General features: G+C 41.0%; 1 protein-coding gene across 1 annotated transcript; it reads left to right on the top strand.

Annotated features, from left to right (window-relative positions):
• The first annotated feature begins 11638 nt into the window (after nt 1-11638).
• On the top strand, nt 11639-20965 carry LOC109740767 (uncharacterized). Its single transcript, XM_020299816.4, has 21 exons — nt 11639-12132; nt 12807-12850; nt 12947-13010; nt 13094-13208; nt 13316-13383; nt 13745-13842; nt 14261-14432; nt 15270-15486; nt 15842-15968; nt 16081-16190; nt 16290-16379; nt 16634-16762; nt 16847-16980; nt 17547-17633; nt 17710-17802; nt 17883-17954; nt 18157-18196; nt 18388-18632; nt 18977-19154; nt 19482-19684; nt 20122-20965. The coding sequence occupies exons 1-21, from the start codon at nt 11881-11883 to the stop codon at nt 20416-20418; spliced, it is 2835 nt and encodes a 944-aa protein (XP_020155405.3). The 5' UTR covers nt 11639-11880; the 3' UTR covers nt 20419-20965.
• The last annotated feature ends 1472 nt before the right edge of the window (nt 20966-22437 follow it).

The raw sequence follows: 22437 nt of genomic DNA, 5'->3' as shown, positions 1-22437 counted from the left end.
TCTTATTCTTCATCGCACGAGCCTGATGAAAATGAAGACTTGGACGACACTGCGGCAAGCCCTACATCAACAACCGACCCCAACAACGCTGGCGCTCCTCCATCGACATCTTGATGATATTCTTCAGGGGCGTTAGTCCTCATTTTTCCGTCCCTTTTGGTCATTCGATGACAAAGGGGGAGAAATATGAGTTAGTCTTCAAGCGGGTTTATATATGAGCATTTTTTTGCTAAGTTACAACTCTTGTTCTTCTGAAGTCTTTGTTGGATCGAGTTGTAAACTTAAAACCGATGGTGGTCTGATACTTTTGCTATGTTCTTCTGCATGCTATTTCCTCATATATGTTAATGCACGCATGCTGAATTACATCAGTCACCATATTTCATCATGCATTTCAAATTCTTCATATCATATGTTAAATGCGTGTATGAATTACAAGATATAGGGGGAGATCTCCATGATTCTACTCTTCAATGTGCAATGCTTCGTAAAAGCAAATTCCTCACATATGCACATCTTCAGGGGGAGTTCTTCTATATCTTGCAATCAAATTCCTCAATATCAGTATGTACACTTCATATGTTTATCCCCGTTGAAAACTTAACCTATATTGTCATCAATCACCAAAAAGGGGGAGATTGTAAGTGCATCTAGTGCCCCTTAGTGATTTTGGTGTATTGAAGACTTATAGGTTAAGGGACTAATGCGTTTGTGAGTGTACACATGTCTATAAGTCTATGAGGAGTTTGATATTTACAGAGAAAGTCGACCCCTAAAAATAAATGTCTTCAACTGAAGACTTTGGCTTTCTAAAGACTTTGAAAGTGAAAAAATTGGTGTGACCGTGAAGACTCTATATTCATGTGAGGAATATGAAGCGTGAATACTTTTGTTTTCGTAATTCCGTTTTTCTCTTTCTTGAGTCATAGGAAACACCGTACTATTAAAGGGGGTCGAGGAAAAACTAAGGAAATGTTTCCAAGTGATGCTCATCTCAAAATCCTGCACCCACCAATCCTTTCGAGTGAAGCCATTGGAAATCTCATGTAGTTCAGTCAATTTCTTCAGTGACAGAGACGAAGATCTTATGGTCTCTGAGGAATTCGTTCTGACTGAGGAGTTAGGAATTCGCCAGTGCGGATTGCCTATAAGTGAGGAACATGATAGCCCTGAGGAATTTGAGAGCTCAAATTTCCGACCGTTGCTATGCTATGCGCCAGCTGTCCCAAAATATCTACCCACCTAACGGTCATATCATTGAAGGGCATTTATGTCTTATCATGTCAGGCTGCTCCCTAGGCTATAAATAGCCGCCCCTACAACCACTAGCTGGTTGGCTGCTTTGAGAGAAACTGACACCTGTCATTGGGAGCATCCCATCCTCCGAGGACTTTGAGCGAAAATCATCAAGTGAGGAAAACCCAAACCCAAACACCTACAAACCCAAAGTGATTGAGCATCACTTAAGAGATTGTTCCTGTGTGGATCCGACGCTTGTTACCTTTGAGGACTGTGCATCCTTCAGACGGTTAGGCGTCATGGTCTAGAGCACCCAAGAGGAAATTGTGGATCGCCGACTGACCGAGTTTGAAGTCACCTGAAGACTTACCACGAGTGATTGGGCGAGGTCTGTGTGACCTTAGCTCAAGGAGAGTACGGTGAGGACTGTGTGTCCTCAGGTTTAAATACCTAGCCGCTCCAACCAGATGTACAACTGTCACAGCAGTTGGAAGTGGTCTACCAAATCACTGTCTTCACCGAGCTACTGGTTCTATTTCCTCAACCCTTTCATTTCCTCATTTCTGTGTTGTTGCACTTGATCATTACCGTTTGAAGACTTTGACTGAAGACTTTCTCAATTTCCTCGATCCTATTTCTTCAGTTAGTTTGTCTTCAGCTTGCATATCCTGTGTTTACGCTTCTTGTACTCTGTGCTTGTTCTCATTTCATCATGATGACTGTGCTACTGTTCTGTTATGCTTGCATCTGAGTACTTATTTCGCTGCTAGTCGTTTGTGACTTAGGAATTTCCTCACCCTGAAATTCCTCAGTGGCGAATTTGTAAAAATCGCCTATTCACCCCCTCTAGTCGATATAACGCACTTTCACATGTGGTAGAGCTACCCTTATAAGAGCATCTCTAGCAGACCCCGCAAAAAGCTTCGACCCACAAAATAACCGCCAAAATGCGGGTCAGCGCAGAAAATCCCGCCCGAACAGACCCCGCAACCCTTATATTTGTGATGATGTCTATCCTCCGTGGGCGACCTTTGTCAAGACCATCTCCAATCCACTAGGTAACAAAAAAAATCTCACTTTGTTACAAGACAAAAGGTGCTAGAAAGGATGTGGAGAGGATATTTGGAATGCTCCAAGCCCATTTTGCAGTTGTTCACGGACCTGCTAAACAATGAGATCCAAAGACATTGTGGGAGGTCATGAAAGTTTGTGTGATTATGGACAACATGATTGTGGAGGATGAGGGCGAGGCAGTTCGACAAGTTTTCGATTTCGAACAGATGGGTGATCACGTCCAACTTCTAGAGCAGAATGCAACGACGTCTTGACAATTTTCTCTAAATGCGTCATCAGTTTCATAATCGAGGGAATCATATAAAGCTTCGTAATGATCTGATGGAGCATTTGTGGGTGATTCATGTGGACAACTAGAGCATGTCTGAATAAATTGAATTTAATTTTGAAATATTTTTTATAACTTTATGTTTGAATTGTGTTTTTACATTGGAACATTTATCTTTGAATTATTGATGCATTGTTTTACTTATCTTTGATTATTTTAAATATTTGGAGTATAGAAAAAAAAGAGGGGGCATATATTTGAGGGACATGTCAAGATGTTTCCACAGACATTTGTGGACGTCCGTTTGGGGATAGCGTTGAAGATGCCCTACCTTCCAAATGGAAGTGAAAAGTTGATAGTGGTGTCTACTCAGTCTGGCAAGTTTTAACTGTCATCGGGGTCGGTTGGGTCTACCAAACAACGACGGATCTATAGGACTTGAGAACCGGGGTGCCACAATTTATATGTACAATTCATGACAACATAAATTCAATACGCATGCTGAAAATTTAGTAAAAATTACACTACAAATAGTACAATTTAGTCCAATTATCATCACAACTCCAACAAACAGGAATAAAACATGCTTCATATTTTAGAAGCATAGTGTTTAATATAGGCATGAACTATTTTGTATTTCTTAAGAGGTGCCATAGCACCCATGAAAACCTCACATGATCCACCTCTGCTGTCAAAGTCAAAAAGTATTGTTTAGATTTGGATTAAGATTTTTTTTTGCAATGAGCGAGTGTGTTCTTATGTTGTAATGAGTCAACAGTCGAGCCACTGGAACACACATTACAACATTATACAACACTAGTAGAACGTCCGTGCGTTGCCACGGGCTTTTGAAAACATTAAGATGCTACTCACTTAGTTATGATAACCAAAAACAATGTCATCTAAGCTAAGACACATTTTTTTGACAATCAGCTAACACATCATACTATCAAACACAATAATATTAGAGCATATACAGCTATGGTCCCCTCAAATCCTACTCAAACGTTCACGGCGCACTCGCCCGGTCAGTGACCGAACAGGAGAGAGGGAAAGGGTGACCCAACCGGACCCCTCATATCATCCTTATAACTCATGGTTGTCCGCAAACTCCCATATTGACACCAAATATGGGGAGAATATTAGGGCTCGCGGATGCATCGGGTCAATCTGCCACGTAGGACGCGACCCACCCCGGATAACCTTTTCTTTCTGTTCTTTCTCTCTTTTTTCATCTCCACCAATCACATGCAAGTCACCAGACATATGAGGGACAAATGAGGAGTATGTATGCATGGACGGACAAATAGAGGCTCAAAAATAGACACTGACCGGGCGCATTCGTGGACGTTCAGTGGGGCGGATTTGCTAGATCTGACTATAGATGCTTTTATTGACAACTCAAATAAAAATGTTTTTTTGTAATGGGTTCTGTTTTACATAACTTATTCGTGCAACCCTCCTTCGCTAGCCAGTGAGAAGATCCATTAGTCGAGTATCTCACCCATGCCACCCTAAACTCCTCCCTTAGTCGCATTAACTCCTTTACCTCCTCAACAATAGGCCATAGATTTATCTATCAATTTTTTAGCTTCTTAATGTGCCAGTGTTTTTGAGTCTATCTCCAAGATAAGCTTTGCCGCGTCAAATTCACGAGCAAGCTGAGCACCGCGTCAACAAGCCTTGAGTTCAGCCAATTCATGGTCCATGGCAAAGGAGACAAAATGGCATGTGCACCGCCTAAGAAATGTTATTGAAACCAACCAGTAGTTGAATGATTAGAATAGTGGCGGTCCCATCCATGTGTGAGTGCATGTGTGTATTGATGGTGTGCATACACTATTATCCATATTTCTTTAAACTTTTATCAAGACATAGAACAATTTTTATAATTTGCCTTTTTCTTAATTCAAATACAAACACATCATAGAAATCTAGAGCTCGTGTCGCTATTCTCATTCCCTAGCCGGCTGGTTCTCCATAGGGAGTACTAATGCACACTTTATAATATCTCAATGTTTCAATCTTCTAGACATGAGACTTCCCAAAGAAAGTTTTTTTTTACCATTATCACTTATTTATCTGGTAGAGTATGCCAATTTTTTCCAGAATTATGACATAATTTTTAAACACATATGGTATTATTTTCATTATGAATAATGCATTTATACATGAAAGCCATACAAGTTTGAATTCTCACACATCAAGCATGACATGACCCCTAAAATGATGTGTGCCTGGGCATCTTTTACCATGTTGTGACCCCTAGAAGAATCAAACAGATGTTATGCTTATTTTGACATAAGCTCACTCATTGGTTGGCCCATCTAAACTGCCAACCTTCAAATACACCGGGCGATGTTCCATTATGGAAATCTGGTAGAGGTGAACATCAACAAGGTTATAAATCAAAATGAACAAATCAACTATTCATACACATCATAAGAAGCTGGCCAAATGTTACTGCTAGAAAAATGTATAGTGCCACCCATCTTCATGTTGTTCCCCCTCCCTACACCCCCCACCCCACCTCCATTTGTTCATGTTAAATAAGGAACAAGATGGATGGATGGACATTGGATCCCTGAGACCTCGGCGAAGCTCTTCCCCTCTCTAGTTCATCTCGGGAGCGACCAAATTGCTGTCCACCACCATGGCCGACGGCCTCCTCCGCGGTCACCGAAGCCGCCGCCACTTCTACCCTCCTCGGCATCTGTGTCCAGACGGGACGGAGGCGGCGCTCTCTCCCAAGCTCGCCGGTGGCCGCAACGTCTCAGGGGATGGTCGAAGTCGGCCAGATGAGTGCCGGCGCCGGCGGCCGCCCTCTGCTCCATGGGCGAGTGCGAGGGGATGAAGACGAACAACAAGTGTTCACATACATAGCATGTGTCAACCCCCATTGTCGTCCATCAGTTGGCCATGTACAAGAGGGTGTTGCGCGCATGCCCTAGACTTGGTCGTCTGCATCGTCGATGCAGCCAAATGCGCCTATAACCACTCCCTCCAAACCGCAATATAGAATTTATCTTAGTAATAGCGTGGTACAGATTGTAGGAATAGTGTGTTTCTCAGTTGTTGGAAAGTCATTACAAATTATCTCCTCTTGGAATGATGTAAATTTTGGTGAAAATGAAACATCATACAAAACTGTAGCTTACTATAGTGAAATACATATGTATTGTAGTCTTAAATTGTCAAAATATTTACCGGGTTCGTGAATGGGCAAAATATATGATGCATTGGTTGCCAATTCGCCATGTTCCGATCTAAACAGAAATGTTGGCTGACTTGGCTCACATAAGCATGATACTGCATAACCAGCCAATGCAAGGCATAGATAAACGATAGTAACATGAGTAAAATATTCTATGCAGGAAACATGACATATTGTTCATATTAAACCATACCCACCACATACCATTTCCCATTTGAAGCATCCCACATTTTCTGTAAATTGTAGCAATATGCAGTGACATCCATGCTTGGTCTTGGGCTTGAGTTGCTGACAATGACACCATCGATCCATCATCCCATCATCGTGCCAAAATGTGCATATGCCAAAAATTGCATCAAAGTTCAGAAGTCGTAACTTAATTAGTACAGAACCATTATGGCGGACCATCCCCCGGAAAAAGTATGAACATACAAAAAAATTGATAAAATATTTAGATTCTTTAAAACTGCATCTCTTAGTTTTCACCCGGACATGGTCGTCTATGGCTCTAAACAAGCATCTCTTAGTTTCCGAAAAATGATATGGATATTGGGATATAGACACGTCTCCCTTTCTACACAGTCAATGGAAGAATCAGGAATGTAAAGGAAATACGATGCTTAGATTGCAGGCACTCCTCCAAGCTCAAAGCAAGTCATATTCCATAGTGAATTAGTTTCTTTTAAGCCTTTTATCAAAGCAAGAATGTATGGCTGAGGAACTCCAATTTTATTTTATTTGGGGGATAGAAATGGTTTGCTAGATAATCATCACACTGACCGATTGCATCAGCAATCAAAGATCTACTCAGTCTCTGAACCATGCTAATTCTTGTAAAAAAATTATTTTGCAATTTAGTAACTGTGTTAATCTGTGAGGCTAACTCTTTTTCTATGTTGAAAATGTTTTAAAGCTTCATGTTATTCTCCAGTTCCAAGAAATTATGATACACGCAGACATAAGAAGATACAAATCATGTTCAAATCAAGTGTAATTGCTCGGTGAATTTTCAGTAGAAAATAAAATGCAAAAAATGAAAATAAAACAGAGATATTTTTTGCTCATTTTAATCACATCAATCTTGTTGAGCAAGGAATAGGCCATGTCCACCTGCTCTCCCTCTTGAGCCGTTGACGACAACCACCTCCCTCTTGAATTAATTGCTGATCTCCACCTCTGCCATCTGCCACTCCGCCACCTTCGTTGCCACCCCCTTCTTATTCACCTGCTTCACCTCAACCAATGGCGACGGGCCCATGGGGCAACCTCCAGGTCTAGATGCACCGCCTTATCGCTGCCTCGGCTCCTGCTGGTTGGCATGGCGATGTAAATACATTACATTTATTAGTACATATGTCACGTTAATCAATGAAGGTTGATCTATATGTAAATCATATATATGCACTCGCAAAACGACAGTTCAGTAGAAAGGCTTATAAGATCATGATCGACAGTTGTTCTTGAACAGGTGAGTTACTTCTTCTCAAGTAAGTGTGTACGTGCAATGCATGTCTCATTAGTATACAAATTTTGAATTCCTAAAGCTCACAACATATATCTACAATCATGGATGTGCAATGATTTTGGAGTACATCCAAGCACTCTTCGAGTTTAAATCTTGATGGGATCTAATACTTCACAAACTTGCCTAAAGCATAAGATTTATCCTTTGGTCATACAATAAAATACACATTTAACTTGAGATGCTTATATCGGGTATACCCGATCAGGATCAAACGCAGCATAGATGAGCTCTCAAAAATCCGCATTCCGATATCATATAAACGGCCACAATACTTGTTTACCATATCGTATGCAGTAAAAATGTAAAGATTATATATATTATAGAAAAATGTAAAGAGGAAAATAAGACATGTGTGGTGACAACAAAATTACCAACGAAAATACAATAGAATAGTCATATAAAGTTGAGGACTCAGATACACAACAAATTACGAATGTACAATGTTTTTTCCTCCTAACTCGCTCATCCATGCATTAAGGGCAAGGAATCAATCCTTCTCTACTACCGTGGATACAAAACAATTTACGCAATGTAGAGTCATCGATCCTCCGCACTCTCATCCAGGCATTCAGTTTGCAAGCTTTGAATTTATCCTTCCCTGCCACCATACATGTCATGGTGTTCCCATAATTACCTGTTAGCATGTCCATTCATCATATCACATAGAAAAAAAATTAGCATGACGTTCCCATAATTACCAGTTAGCATGTCCATTCATTATGTCACATAAAAATGATATTTAGCATACAAACCATTATAAATTTATCAAATAGGAATGAATCGGCATGCATTTTGATATTTCAGGTGGCATAAACTGTTTCTTATAATCAGCTAATCAAACAACGAACTTAAAACAAGCTTCCAGAGAAGAAGAAAAATGCATCGTAGAAATGCACCATGAACTTCCCGGTCTGGTGTTGTCATTCATTGAATGCCACCTTGGATATGGTCATTAGCCACTTATACTGAAGCTTTGCAGACATATAAACATTGGACAAGAGATCAAAATCACCAGAAAAATGCTGAAACTTGAAAGTATCTGAAATCACAACAGGGCACATGGATTCTACCAGTTTGATTGCATAGTATGTCTGGATTGCAATATGTATAGTTCTGTTCCATTTCAAATACAGAATTTTTCTTGATTCTTCTCGTATATTTTTCTTGCCCATCGCATTCCCATTCTTCGTAATTATCGATTTATCATATCCACTTAAATAACCATTACAAAAACTGAAATCAAGAATATATACTCACCAAAAAATAGAAAATAGGGATGGAAGTGCATATCACGATGGACTCGCACTCGAACTCTTACGACTGGGATATCAATTGCAATCCCAATTCACCAAGAAATAGGAAATATATGGCTGCAATATATCAATGGGCTTGAATATTGTGCAACATATCAATATCAGCTATACAATACACAACCAATTTAACCAAAATTCTGAAATATGAGTGCTCCTAATAATAGCAATATATCAACTATTAATCCAAACCCACTTCTGGTCGAAAACAAATCCATGAAGTATCTGGTTGAAATGTTGCCACATCTTTTTATTTGTATTAGCACTGGTTAAATAACTGTGAAATGATTAAATATACCTGGTTAAATATGCAGCTCGACGCATCTGTCCGCGACCAGATCAAACTTCAATGACCACATCTGCATCCATTTCACAAGGCAAACACAATGAAATTCTATCCATATGGAACTTGATTAGGCATATTCACGACGCAACCGGGCACGGTGCTTTCTGTTCATTATTCTTGCTGCCAGCTAGAGCAAATGGGTAGGGAGTTCTAGATCTTAGGATTTTAGCTAAGTAATCATCATCATTATTCTGTGAGCCTAGCCTAGCTTGAGCTTCTGGTTTTGCAATGCAATATATAAAAATAACCAAGATGAGAGATCCCAGTACCCAGAGCCATTGTTTACTTAAGTGAAGGCATGACTGAATGATTTAGTTTCACTGGAATTATTTCAAGAGCCACAAGAAAGTTACCACAGCAGGTTCTATTCACGGCTAGGGAACATGGATGATCCAGTAATTAACTGTGTTCTTGTTAGTCTCTTAGTATTGTCTCATCCTCGATAAAAACAGAAGTTCCCTTCAAAATCCATCGAAAACAGAATTTACCAACACCCTTCTATGGATGCAAGTGCGGAAACATTACAGCCTTGTGCGTCGCGCACTCCTGAATGATTTGGGGATTCTGAAATGGAACCGAAACAAACTGTAGTGAAAACTTACATGATGGTAAACGGATAACGACAGCGTGACTGTACATATTGTTCATAGGATCCAGGCAACAACCTGATTTGGAATATATCATCAGGAATTGTTCTTTCAGACCAAGGACAAACTATGCAGGGGAATGCTTGTGCAAATTATAAGTTGTCAAGTGGATCAAGATAGAAGGTGCAGTCAAGTGCAGCTGAGATTCAAAGTCGTATTCAGCAATGTGACGGCGGAAGCAAAAGAAAGCCGTTTCATCATACCCGAGGTTGCCTGCAAAATGAAAGAACTGTAGCGGATTATCAACTTCTGAACCTAGATAAAAAATTATTCACCAATCACTTGTTTAGAGTTTGGATCCTTTCCAATGTAGACATTAATAATATTTGTCTAAGATCCTGTGCATATAGGATAATAATTAAAATGCAAAATGTAAAGATTAGGAAGTAAAAAGAATCTAATTTAAGTTTTCTACGAGAGGATGTTACCAAGCAAACAATCAGGAGTACATTGTTTTGGGTGCATCTCGATTAGCAAGTGCAGACTCAAGATTGAGTGTTGCAAAAATGATTTCTTCAGTAGTAACTATTTCCTGTGTTACATCAGTGCCTTCTAAAATTAAAGCAATCACGCCCGCAAGAACTTTAGCAGTCAGCATGTTGGTTTATAGACACACTGAACATATAGAAAAACATCACCGTGCTGTTTCCTTTGGAGTTGTGCCTCTACAGCTTTATGTGCTCCCTTTCAATGGTTCAACCTGGATAACATTTAAAGTTTTAAACAAATGACAGTGTTAAATCTAGCAAAAAAACTGAAACAAAATAAGATCATATATGGACGACGCAAGGCATGCAGAGCAGGGAGAGACTGAAATACAGAGGGCTAGCTATATAGAGAGATCAATTAGGGGAACACATCGAACATTTGGTGGGCATCCACACGCTACATGGTGCAACCCCTACCAGTATGCCTCCCTGGGACGTTCACATGGCGTGGTGCCATGGTGCTCGAGCGCAGAAGGCTACATCGTGTGTCTCACCGTCGCGTAGAGGAGTTCCGTACCTTCGGCTGTGCGAGGAACGACAGCGGCCGCATCTGCGTCGCTGACCATGAGGAGGAACGACCGGATGGGCATATGCGTCCCTGACGCGAGTCGAGGAACAGAGGCCAGTAATCGAATGCCCCAGAGAAATCCATCTTTGCGGCCAAGCCCACCGTGTCCCAAGCCGCCGCTGCTTGAGGGAGGAGATGGATCCCGCCGCCGCCACCGCCGATGCAGGCCGGGCCCACTACGTCCCGCGCCGCCGCCGCCGCTCGACGGAGGAGAGGGTCCCCCATTGTCGCCGACGCAGGTCAGGCCCACTGCGTCCCGTGCCGCCGCCGCCACCGCTCGTCGGAGGAGAGAAATGCCGGCACCGCCAACGCAGGCCCAGCCCGCTGCCGTCGACGCTGCTCGAGGGAGGGGAGCGACCCCGACTCCACCGACGCAGGCCGAGCATGCCCGACAGCGCCCTGCAGCGGCCGTGAGGAATGCCTTGGCAGAACATTTGATCTCGGTCGTTGATTTGGTTGACAGATCATTGATGTAACGTGGGCAATAGGATATGTTTAAGGTGATTTATCGAGGACGACGAAAGAAACGAAACGCCCACTTTAGGAGTAGAAGGAGTAGAGATTAGTTAATTGGATTTTTCCTTAAAGTTTGTTATTTGTTTCCTTAAAATTCATTATATGTTTCCTAAATCAAATTGCATTGATGGGATGGATCCGTTGATTTGGTTAGTCCATTATTTGTTTCCTTCACATCCATTATAATGTTTCCTAAAGCAAATTGCATTGATGAGATGGATCGGTTGTTTTGGGTAAGTTAGTAAAGTTAGATATGTGGCTTTTTTCTACGGTAGGAAAGTGTTTGTTTAGAAGGAAATAGGGAAAAAAATAAACCGATGGGGTGGTCGGAGGGGAGACGAAAAAAATCAGACGAAAAAAGACCAGACGAAAGTGATGGGACTATTCAACCAACTCGTCCATTAAAAATAGATTAAAAATAGAGATAAGAAAAAACCAAGGCCCAATACGCCAAGCCCTCAACCAAGGCCCAATACCCGGTCCACTGACAGTACACACGAGCTAAGCTTCATTGTCTAAAAAGAAAAAAGAAACGAGCTAGCTTCAACTCGAAACAAAAGGAGCTAGCTAGACACAGTCTTGGTGCACCGTGGACACGTTCTCTCCCTGGGTGCCCCATAGCTCCAGAGCTGTCGTGCGGCCAGCGCACCAGTACCAAGTTCGCGAAATCTTCGGCCGACGCGGCATGGGCACATCACCCTACCTCCCTCCTCCTCCTCCACTTCGCCTTCCCCCCACTGATCCAACGAGGCAGACAGGGAAACTTCCTCGCGACCCCGCCCCGCCGCCCACCCCCTCCTCCGCCTCGCCGAGGGAGGGGATCGCCGACGCCGACGCCGACGCTGCCATGGCTTCCACCTCCTCCAAGCACGCCAAGCACCGCCGGATCGGAGAGGACGAGGAGGAGGAGGAGGAGGAGGAGGAGGCCGAGGAAGAGGTACGCACGCTTCTGATGGCTGCTGCTGCTCTCTCTCGGCTGTGATTCCTATCCGCTGCCGCGCTTTCCAGCTGGGGGTCCAATTTTGTGTGCCAGACGTGCTGGTGCTGCTGTCGTTGCGTGACAACGAGGTCACGGTAATGTGACTGATGCGGTTGTTACTTGTTTGTTAGGCTCGTGACTTGTATGTTCATAATACTTGGTCCGTCAGACCAAGGGTCAGTCGGTCAGATAGTTGGATGTTTCATCAGACGCTAATGTGATGCGGTTGCTAGAAGGCTGTAAAGGGTTTGGTGATTGGATGTATTGGCCCGTCACACTGAGACCACAACTAATTGTTGGCAGATTTGTCGCCTATGGGAGTGTACTCCTGCAGGAGTATGCAGTTTGCTGGGATCATTGACATATTGTGCACGCCAATGTGCTAACTAGTAACTAATGAATAACCGTACCTTTTGTGCTTTGCTTGGTACTGTTGGTCACACCCATTTGGGAGCATGTATCTGGTTTGTAGGATCTTGTTTTCTCAATGTGATGTTTTCATTTTAGGCCTTCTATCTGTAGTTTACTAGATCAGTTTCCTAGATCTTGGAAGTCGGCATTCTGCTTCAGTTGAATATATGTCTGAGTGGTTAATTGTCTCCTGATTTATCATACTTTGTGCATTCGTGCAGCTCGGGCGATTTGATGATTTCACCATTGCTTCATCTTGGGAGAGGTACTCAGCGCTTCCCATTATTAGTTAGCTCATTTGCAGTTATCTGCAAAAAGCCAATTAAGTATGATCGTACTTATGAGTTTCTTAACCATCTAGGTTTATATCCGAGATAGAGGCAATTTGTCGTCAATGGCTAGCAGATGGCCCAAAGATCTTGATGGTATTGCTCCTTCCTGGACCCTATTTGATGCTCCGTGTGATGTATATGTATCTTTGATTTGTTAACTATATGCATTCCTGTAGCAAAAAGGTGCAGAGACTGTGCCTTCCTTTGAAAACTTGTACATGGTCAAGCGTGAACTGAAGCATGGGAAAAGAGTCTACTGTATGGAGTATCATTTTAGGAAATCTGCAAAAGGTGAGAGAAATTTACGTGCTTACTCTCCTTAACAGGTTATGCTGTTATTTCTAAAACAACATTTTTGTTGAATATTTTTGTACTCAGTTACAAATACCTTTCTGTAGGCAAATATTCGTACTGGGATGATGATACACATAGTACACAACTATCCTTTGGAGTAGATGAGTTTCTGGTACAGTTTGACTCTCTTGTTGCATACCATACAGATACATGGATACTGACCACCACCATGATACTTTGTTGATATATTAATTAATTGCTGTTCACATTGTACTTATTTGTATTATATCAAATTACCTTGCGAGTTTCCTGGTTCAGACATGATACTTTCCCGAGTAAAGAAATTGCATCGAGTTCCTCATAGAAATCTGGAAACTATCATTCTATTTTAAGTTCATCAGCAGTAGCACTCGCATTTTGAAATTGTTGCAACAAGCCGTCAAGCTCTTCCGCATTGTGGAGGCCAGTTAATGCATGTAGTTTAGTTTGCATAAATACTAAATAAACTAATTATACTTTTTTATTGCTGTCAGATAATTGCCCCCTTGAGTGCCAGCGGTGTTGTTCTTGACGATCCTGAATCAACTAAGCTTTTGAGTTCTGTAGCAATTGCATTGTCTAATTGTGGCAGGTTAGTGACTTTTGACTAATTTATGAAAGCTAGCAGTGAATAGTTTATTCGGTTTATCATGTGTTAGAAAAATAGTTTATTCGATTTATGGCCAGGAGAGAAAGTAGTGTATTACTGTTTAGTAGGTTAGCACATGAATATAAGCAGTGATGGTTTATTCTTTGTGTTCCCAAAGCAATTGCTTCAGTTTTATTCTTTTGCTGTCAACTATCTTTTGTTGCTCGCATGTTATATCTTTCCGATTAGTGAGTTTACCTTGCAGAAACAAGTAAACTTAATCTATACGAGGGTATATCAAGTCATTCACATTGCATTTGGCACATGCTGTCTTTGCAGTGGTGGAGGGTGTTGCCAGGCCATTGTTAGTTACTAGCATAGCCGCTGCCATTTCTTTTACTAACATAAATTTCAATTTTAGCAATTGGCCAGCATTTGTACCTGTTCATGACCCTTCACGAAAAGCATATATAGGAATTCAAAACATGGGAACTGTATTTACTCGAAGATTTGAAGCTGATCGAATTGGTAGCCAGGTCCCAATACGACTCATGCATCTGGAGGGTTTACATGAGCTATTCCTGTCAAAGTTTGTGAGTCTTCTTTTCAGTTTGTTACTATTATTCTTTCATAAGACCTTACCGGATCGCAGCCGGAATTAGTCTGTTCCTCAACTAAGTTTATCATTACTGAGTTGAGTAGTAGCTTGGAAGCAAGTTACACACATGCTTCCCTGTGTTTTTGACTTTTTCCACAACATGTTCATATGTATTTTACGTTGAGTTTTTGTTGCAACTTTGCACAGACATGATCACATAATGTGCTAAAGCTTTTGAAATCTGCATCAGAAGTATACAGCCTTTCTAAAACAATGTTGCATGCAACTGACAACTGTTGACACACGTAAAGGAAACGAAAAACACCAGCTAACCATTATCTACTCTTAACAATAGATATGATACCCCGTGCGTTGCTGCGGGAATTGGATGCACTTATTTCTTTGTGAGTTGGCAGTATGAAACTTTAGTATTTGAATTAGCAATATGAGAATTGAAACCAAAAGTGCATATAATTTATTATATTTGATTATTATATAGTTGTAAACTATTTATTGAATATGAGTAGCATGCATGGTGCATGTTAAAGTGGGTCTTTTCCCATGCATAGTGGCATGATGAGTTGCCATAGTTGCATGTTGAGAGTATTAAATTAAGTGGAGCATGCATGCATGGTGGCATGGTGAGTTGGCATAATTGCGTGTTAGGATAATTGAGTTAGTCAGGATCAACTATTTAGGTATATAGTATTTGTATTTTAAAAATACTACAGTTGCTGTTGTGCAGTAATTATGTTTGTCTATGAATCCTCAATGTCACAAAATTGTCCTGGATTGCTTGTTGCATACCTAACCTTCATTGTTCTGTTTGAAGGTCCTATCCTCAACAGATTTTCCAGCAAAGGTAAAGGTAAACTTCTCGATGAAGCTTACCTACAGAACTCCTGAACATGATTATGATCATGAGGAGACTTTGGATTCTGAAGCTACCGAGTCAATACCAGAAAGTGAAGTTGCAAGCCAACCCAGAAAACAATGGGATGATGATTGCCCTTGGGCAGAGTGGTACTCTGCCGAGGATCCTGTTAAAGGTAACTGCAGCCTTAGATCTTTTACCCGCAATGTTGTTAATAATAACTACTTTCAAGAAAAGATAACGGGAACTACAAACCTTACCATGGATGTATTTATAAGGATCATATCAACCATCATAAGCAACCATGGAACAAGAAGTAATGTGCATATAATATGATATGAGAAAAGTTTTAGTTATCACAAAGACATGGACTATAATAGCATACATATCCACAATTTTTTCCTTTCCTGCTAGTAGTTGAGTGATATGTGTGCAAAGTATTCTGTCAACTGTATTTTACTTTAGTATATCTCACGTTTTGGTTTAGTAGAAGATATGTATAAATAACACATGCTGGCAATAAATATTAGGTTTTGAGTTGACAACCATTTGGGGAGAGAAAATGTTTGAAGAGAGCTTTGAGATGGCTGAGGTGGAAAATGCTTCGTCGTTTGATGCTGATAGTTGGCTTCTTCAACCAGTGGTGTCTCCATACATGTAAGCCTTTTTTGTAAAATCATCTTGATATAAGTATCATATTGTTGTTCATATTTCATGGATTGTTCCACCTCATAATGTATTCCTTTTATTTATTTCCATTCATTTTTAGGGTTGATGATTCTATTGGGAAGTTTGTTGGGTTTGCATCCCAGCTACATCTGCTAGTAAATGCATTTGAATCGTCAGCAGAGGCACAATTTTTGGAAGATTTTGTTGCAGGTTAAGAACTTCATGCATGTCAGAATTCCTTTGAAGTGATGCTAATTACTTTTTGTAGCGTTTTTTTTCTGATTTTAAATTTGTCATGTTAGGAAGCAGATAATTCAGGCCAAGACAATTCAAAATCTTCTGTTGCTGTGCCTCCACCATCTGTCATTGATCGTGTTATGAAAGATCTTTTCAATGATGGTATTTATACACCCTCCTTTCCAGTCTACAGATTCTTTAATTTAATGAACCAAAATATAAATGAGCATAATTCGTTTTGGGAAACTTAGGAAAATCTCCTGTCGTATATAATCTTGATTTAAGGAATCCACAATGCTGCACTCGGCCAGATCTATAAACTCAAACTAGAGTTTATTACTTCTATCATGTCTGCAGCCTTTTCTTCTAATTCATTTAGACAAAAACTGGTTAACTTACATTTTGGTGTTTCTCAGAGGTTGGAAACTCAAATTATGTGGAAGCAGAAAACAAGTATGGTCGCGCTTTGAAAGGAGCACCTTCAGATTCTCTCTTTGCTCAGTTCTGTTTACATGCATTGTGGTTTGGCAACTGCAATATGCGTGGTTTGTGTTCTGTGCTTAATATTTTCAATAAAGCCCTTGTTTCAATTTCATGAACTATATTAATGATTGACTTTGTTATGGCAGCAATAGCAGTCTTATGGATTGATTTTGTGCGCGAAATTCGTTGGTGCTGGGAGGAGTCAGAACGACTACCGAGGATGAAAACCACTTCTAGCATTGACCTCTCTTCTTGTGTAATCCACCAAAAACTACAAATGGTACTTGTGCTAATTTCCTTGAAGCTCTTACTCAATGACATCTTGTCTCATACGAGAATTAGCAGGTTTTGTCTCCGAGCAAATGTTACATTCTTATGTTTTCCAGTGTCCACTGGTATTATGTGAAATCGTGTGGGAGTTTATGTTATACATGGAATATTTATTTGTCTGGTTACTCTGATTAGTAATACAAACTCTAGGGAGTCCCATAATTTCATCACTTGCTTTGCAAACTGCCGTTTGTGAACAGTGGACTAATACACCATCCTTTTAGCCACCTCTTTCCCTTCTGACAAACTGCCAATAAACCACCGAGTAATGTTGGTTTATTTCTCCCAAAATCTCAATTGCACAAATCCATGCATTCCATGAACAGGGTTATATTCATATCAAATTAACAAAGCTAACCATGTTTGTTAAAGTGTGCTGTATTTGTATTTCATGGTTCTATTGTGATCTGTAAGTCTGTAACACTGGAGTCCGTGCTACACTTGGTCCTTTTTTTGTTTGTAAACAATCTGTTTCCGTGAGATCAGCATATTTACATGATTTTGCCTCCCTGCAAGCTTGCGATATGCATTGAGCGGAAGAAATCATTGAACCGTAAGAAGGATACTGATGATGCACATAAAGAAAAGACTTCAAATAGCATGGTAATATGCATCCATGCCCTTGGTATATATTTGAAGTTAAAAAGGATTTGTTGCTAACATTTCTATTTACGAACAGGCACCTGATAAAATACGTAAAGGATCAGCAGGCGTTGTCCCTTCAATGATGCTGATAAATACATTTCAGGAAATGCATGCTCCATATACTCAGGTTCTGCTTAGCACCACTCTTCTTCAGATTTAACATCAAGATGCGCATACGGCCCCCTTATTTTTCCACTAGTTTCTTAGGATGCACCTTTGATGACAGAAGATATGCATGAAGAAAGGCTCCATGCAGCTGAAGCTTTTGGCAATGCTGTTGTAAGTTCTTGAACTTAGATTACCTTTATTGTCCGCACTACTAGTCAACTCTTGTTGAATTTCCATCTAATATAAGACGTTATTACATCCAATATGTGATTATATTGGATGTAATAACGTCTTATATTATGGGATGGAGGGAGTACTTATTAGTTACCTCAAAATTAGTGTGATGTATCATACCATTCCTATTCTATTGCAGGGTTTATCTGGTCAACTGGAAAGGGATATATTATCTTCCGGTAAGGTTTATCTAAAATGCCCCCTTTCCTCAAATGGTACATGTAGACATAGCTAATTATTACTTCTATCTTGAAGAATATTATCTTACTTCCTGTGCTGTACGAATAATGATCATTGTTTTTGGAAGATGTGTGATTCCTCTTGCAGAATTTCTTCACCTGTTACTAATTAAGCTCTACTGCATGCTTAGATATGTCTGCTTTTAAAGCCGCAAACCCAGATGCTGCTTTTGAAGATTTTATTCGGTGGCATTCACCTGGTGACTGGGTGAGTGAGGACAAAAGTGATGGTAATCCAACCTGGCCACCCAAAGGAAGGCTTTCTCAGCGTATGTCAGAACATGGGAATATGTGGCGCAAAATTTGGAATGATGCCCCAGCTTTGCCTGTCTCTGAACAGAAATCTCTGCTTGATTCTGTTCGAGAAGGAGAAAAGGTGGGTTGCTCTTTGTTATCCTAAGTTCGTATGATTACTTCATCATATACACCTGCATGACCTAATAAATAGGTTAGAGCAGGGGGGTTCATGGCAGAAAGTGGGTGTTCAATTATGAAGGATCAACACAATTACTTGTAGTTGTGTTTCAAAGTCTATGCTGGATATAACAATAAAGAATCATGAAATTAGTTGCATATGTTCAGATGCCAGATGGAATCTTGAAATTTACTGGTTTTGGATTACTTGAAATTAAACTGGAATAATGCTACATGTGATTACAAGTAACTGCAGATAATTAGCTATAAGTTTCTGACAGAGCTTTGCATATTTGTGATATGCAGGTGGTTCATTACCTTGAAACTTTGAGGCCACAGCAGCTCCTTGAGCAAATGGTCTGCACTGCTTTCAAATCATCAGCTGACATTCTAAACAAGACCACATATGGTGGCTTCAAATTAATGAAGACTAAAATGGATCAACTATATGCTACAATGGTGTCAACATTAAGATCTCTTCAAGGTAAATACTTGTTGTACGACTGTACATAAACTGTAGACTTACATTTTGTTTTTATTTGGGTGGCCTGACATTAGTAGGGCTTATTCTGACTTGAATCTATTGAGCTTTTCTACTCCCGTGTCATTTTATTTGGATAACTAAATTACCAGTCCAAATAAAAACAGGACATTATTACTAAATGAAGGAACTGCCTAGGATTATCAGTTCCCTAGCCGATAAAATATCTAACTGATTAGGTTGGAAGCTAGCCAACCTTCAGTTATCAGTGGGTCTCAGGGATAATGGGACTTCTTGCCAGCTTGAATACTTATGTGGTTATTTTAACAGGGAAATCTGACACAAGTGATTTGGCTGGAGATTTGAAGCGACTTTGTCAAGTTTTCGAGCATATAGAGAAGTTGCTGATTTTTGCTGCTTCGGTCCACCGAAAACTAGATGCTCCAAGACTGGCTCAATCAATTTTTACCGACTACTTCAATTACTATCTTCCAAAAATGGGAACCAGCTTGGAAAGTATTTGTTATGAAAAGGTAAGTGCTATTCTTCTCGACATTTGCTATCATTGCATAGTGACTCTCAAATGACGAAATCAGCATTCATAGATTTGAGGGAAGGAATAGGAGATCAGGAGCTTCACATATTCAGTCCAGTTCATATGCCTGATCAAATTGGAACCCTTATGGGTTTGCTAGTTTATACTCTATATATCCTGCACACCAAATGCCTTTTTTTTGCGGGAACCAAATGCCTTGTTAGCTACAGCTTTCACCTGTTAGAATATCAAGAAAGAAAGTTGGAGGACTAAAATGCTTATATATATTGATGCAGTGGGCTGGGGCCTGGCTGCGATTGCTCTAGCCATATGAAATTTGTTAATGGGTTATTTACAGTACCTGGCCTTGTCTTTTCTGTGAATTACCATGGTTATTGGTTATATTTCTGATTTCCTCCAAATCTCGTATGTTAGGAGTTCACTACTAAGGAAAAGGTGGGGACGCTTGAAAGGGAGGCTGTATCAAGCCTGTTTCGCCCCCCTACTGCTAATCAGTCATGGAGGAAAGTTTTGAGCATGGGAAATCTTTTGAACGGACATGAACCAATACAAAGAGAGATTGTATTCTCAGTTCTGGAGAAACTAAGCAACGGTCACTATTCGAGCCCAACTCCGTTATGTACAGATGAACAGATTGAGACACATAGGATGTATATATGTGGTACATCTAATGATCTCTGGATTGCTTTATCCGTGACATCCTGGGACTGAGATGCTCATCAGACACATGAAGAACAATCATAGGAGTTAGCCGGATGTGTTAATATTGCAGATCTATCAATTCCTCGGTTGAAGGTTGAGTGTACAAGAAAAGCGATCCTTTGGCATGAGAACAATGGTGGCGGCTGAATCGCAAAGCCAGTGTTACGAGAAAATTGAAGTGTCAAATGTCAACTTGTTATCCACGAAAAACAGTGCATGAGGTGGCAAGCAATTGGATTGTCCAGCGACCGGGATTAAGAAGGCTGGACCATTTTTCCTGATGATGCAGTTGAAGCTCCCATGTGATATGATGATTTACAGTTGCCTGCAAGAACCGTTTGTGCAAAGGTCTTGTACAGATTGTTTTGTTTACTCACCCTCAGTGGAGTAGTTAACAGTGGCTCCAAGTATTACACCCCCTCCACTGAGGGTGATGTCATTTTATCCATTTTTTAGTTGCATTATATCCAAATTGAACAGTACGTAGTAGTAGAACTACATATGGCTGGTGGTGTTGCCTCGTGCCACTGTACATCATGGGGGTGATGATGATCAATGGTGGTGTTGAGAGTGCCGGGTTGAGTGGGGGATGGAGAGAAGAACCTCCGCTGGACTCCGTGGAGCAGTGGAGCTCGGTTTTAGCCGCTGTGAAAATGAGCTGCAGCCTGGTCCGCTTTGGGAGTGCAGTTGAGGAGCGGAGAGGAACCGAACAGGCTTTTAGGTGTACTTTTTTTAGATGAAACCAAGCATATTTGCCTCAGTCCCCATGGTACTGAAACCATAGGACATCAGTTAACACACGGCAGCGCAAATGAGATTAATATTACGTAAGATAAAAATAAAGAGTTCAATTTAGTTGATAAAACTGAGCATTCACCACTATAACATGAAGTACTGCAGCCCACGAGACAGTCCATGTCGACTTAGAGCATCTCCAAAATAATCTTGGTTTATGAAAAGTTGAGGTAAAATAACCTATTCAATGGTATGTGTAAAGTGACCATAACTTTATAGGATCTTGTAAAATTGGTCTTTACTTCCCGCAGGTTTACGGGAAGATCATCTTCTCATAAAGTTATGACAATTTAACCGTTGGAGAGGCTTTTTAAAAGGATCGATATAGTTGATTAGAGGGGGGGGGGTGAATAGGCAACTAATAATTTTTAGCTTTTCTTTACCAAATTAAACTTTGCATTAAAGTAGGTTGTCTAGATATGCAACTAGGTGAGCAACCTATATGATGCAACAACAACAATCACACAAGCAAACAAGGGATATAACACAAATAAGTTTGCACAAGTAAAGGCACGAGATAACCAAGAGTGGAGCCGGTGAAGACGAGGATGTGTTACCGAAGTTCCTTCCTTTTGAGGGGAAGTACGTCTTCGTTGGAGCGGTGTGGAGGCACAATGCTCCCCAAGAAGCCACTAGGGCCACCGTATTCTTCTCACGTCCTCACACAATGCGAGATGCCGTGATTCCACTATTGGTGCCCTTGGAGGCGGCGACCGGACCTTTACAAACAAGGTTGGGACAATCTCCACAATTTAATTGGAGGCTCCCAACGACACCACGAAGCTTCACCACAATGGACTATGGCTCCGCGGTGACCTCAACCGTCTAGGGTGCTCAAACACCCAAGAGTAATAAGATCCGCAAGGGATTAGTGGGGGGAATCAAATTTCTCTTGGTGGAAGTGTAGATCGGGGCCTTCTCAACCACTCCCTAGAAAATCAACAAGTTTGATTGGCTAGGGAGAGAGATCGGGTGAAAATGGAGCTTGGAGCAACAATGGAGCTTAGGGTTGAAAGAGGTAGTCAACTCGGAGAAGAAGACACCCCTTATATAGTGGTGGGACAAATCCAACCGTTATCCACCAACCCAGCCTGCGCAGCGCAGTACTACCGCGCCAGGGCCCCGGTACTACCGCAGGGCCCCCCGATACTACCGCCCGAGCAGCACAAACCTGGACAGCCCAAACGCACTGAAGCGGAGGGCGGTAGAACCGCTGGCACGGTACTACCGCTC

The sequence above is a fragment of the Aegilops tauschii genome, chromosome 4 (assembly GCF_002575655.3).
Source record: "Aegilops tauschii subsp. strangulata cultivar AL8/78 chromosome 4, Aet v6.0, whole genome shotgun sequence".
Lineage (NCBI taxonomy): Eukaryota > Viridiplantae > Streptophyta > Magnoliopsida > Poales > Poaceae > Aegilops > Aegilops tauschii.
The sequence above is the reverse complement of the archived record's forward strand: the minus strand, read 5'-3'. Positions and strand labels throughout refer to the sequence as shown.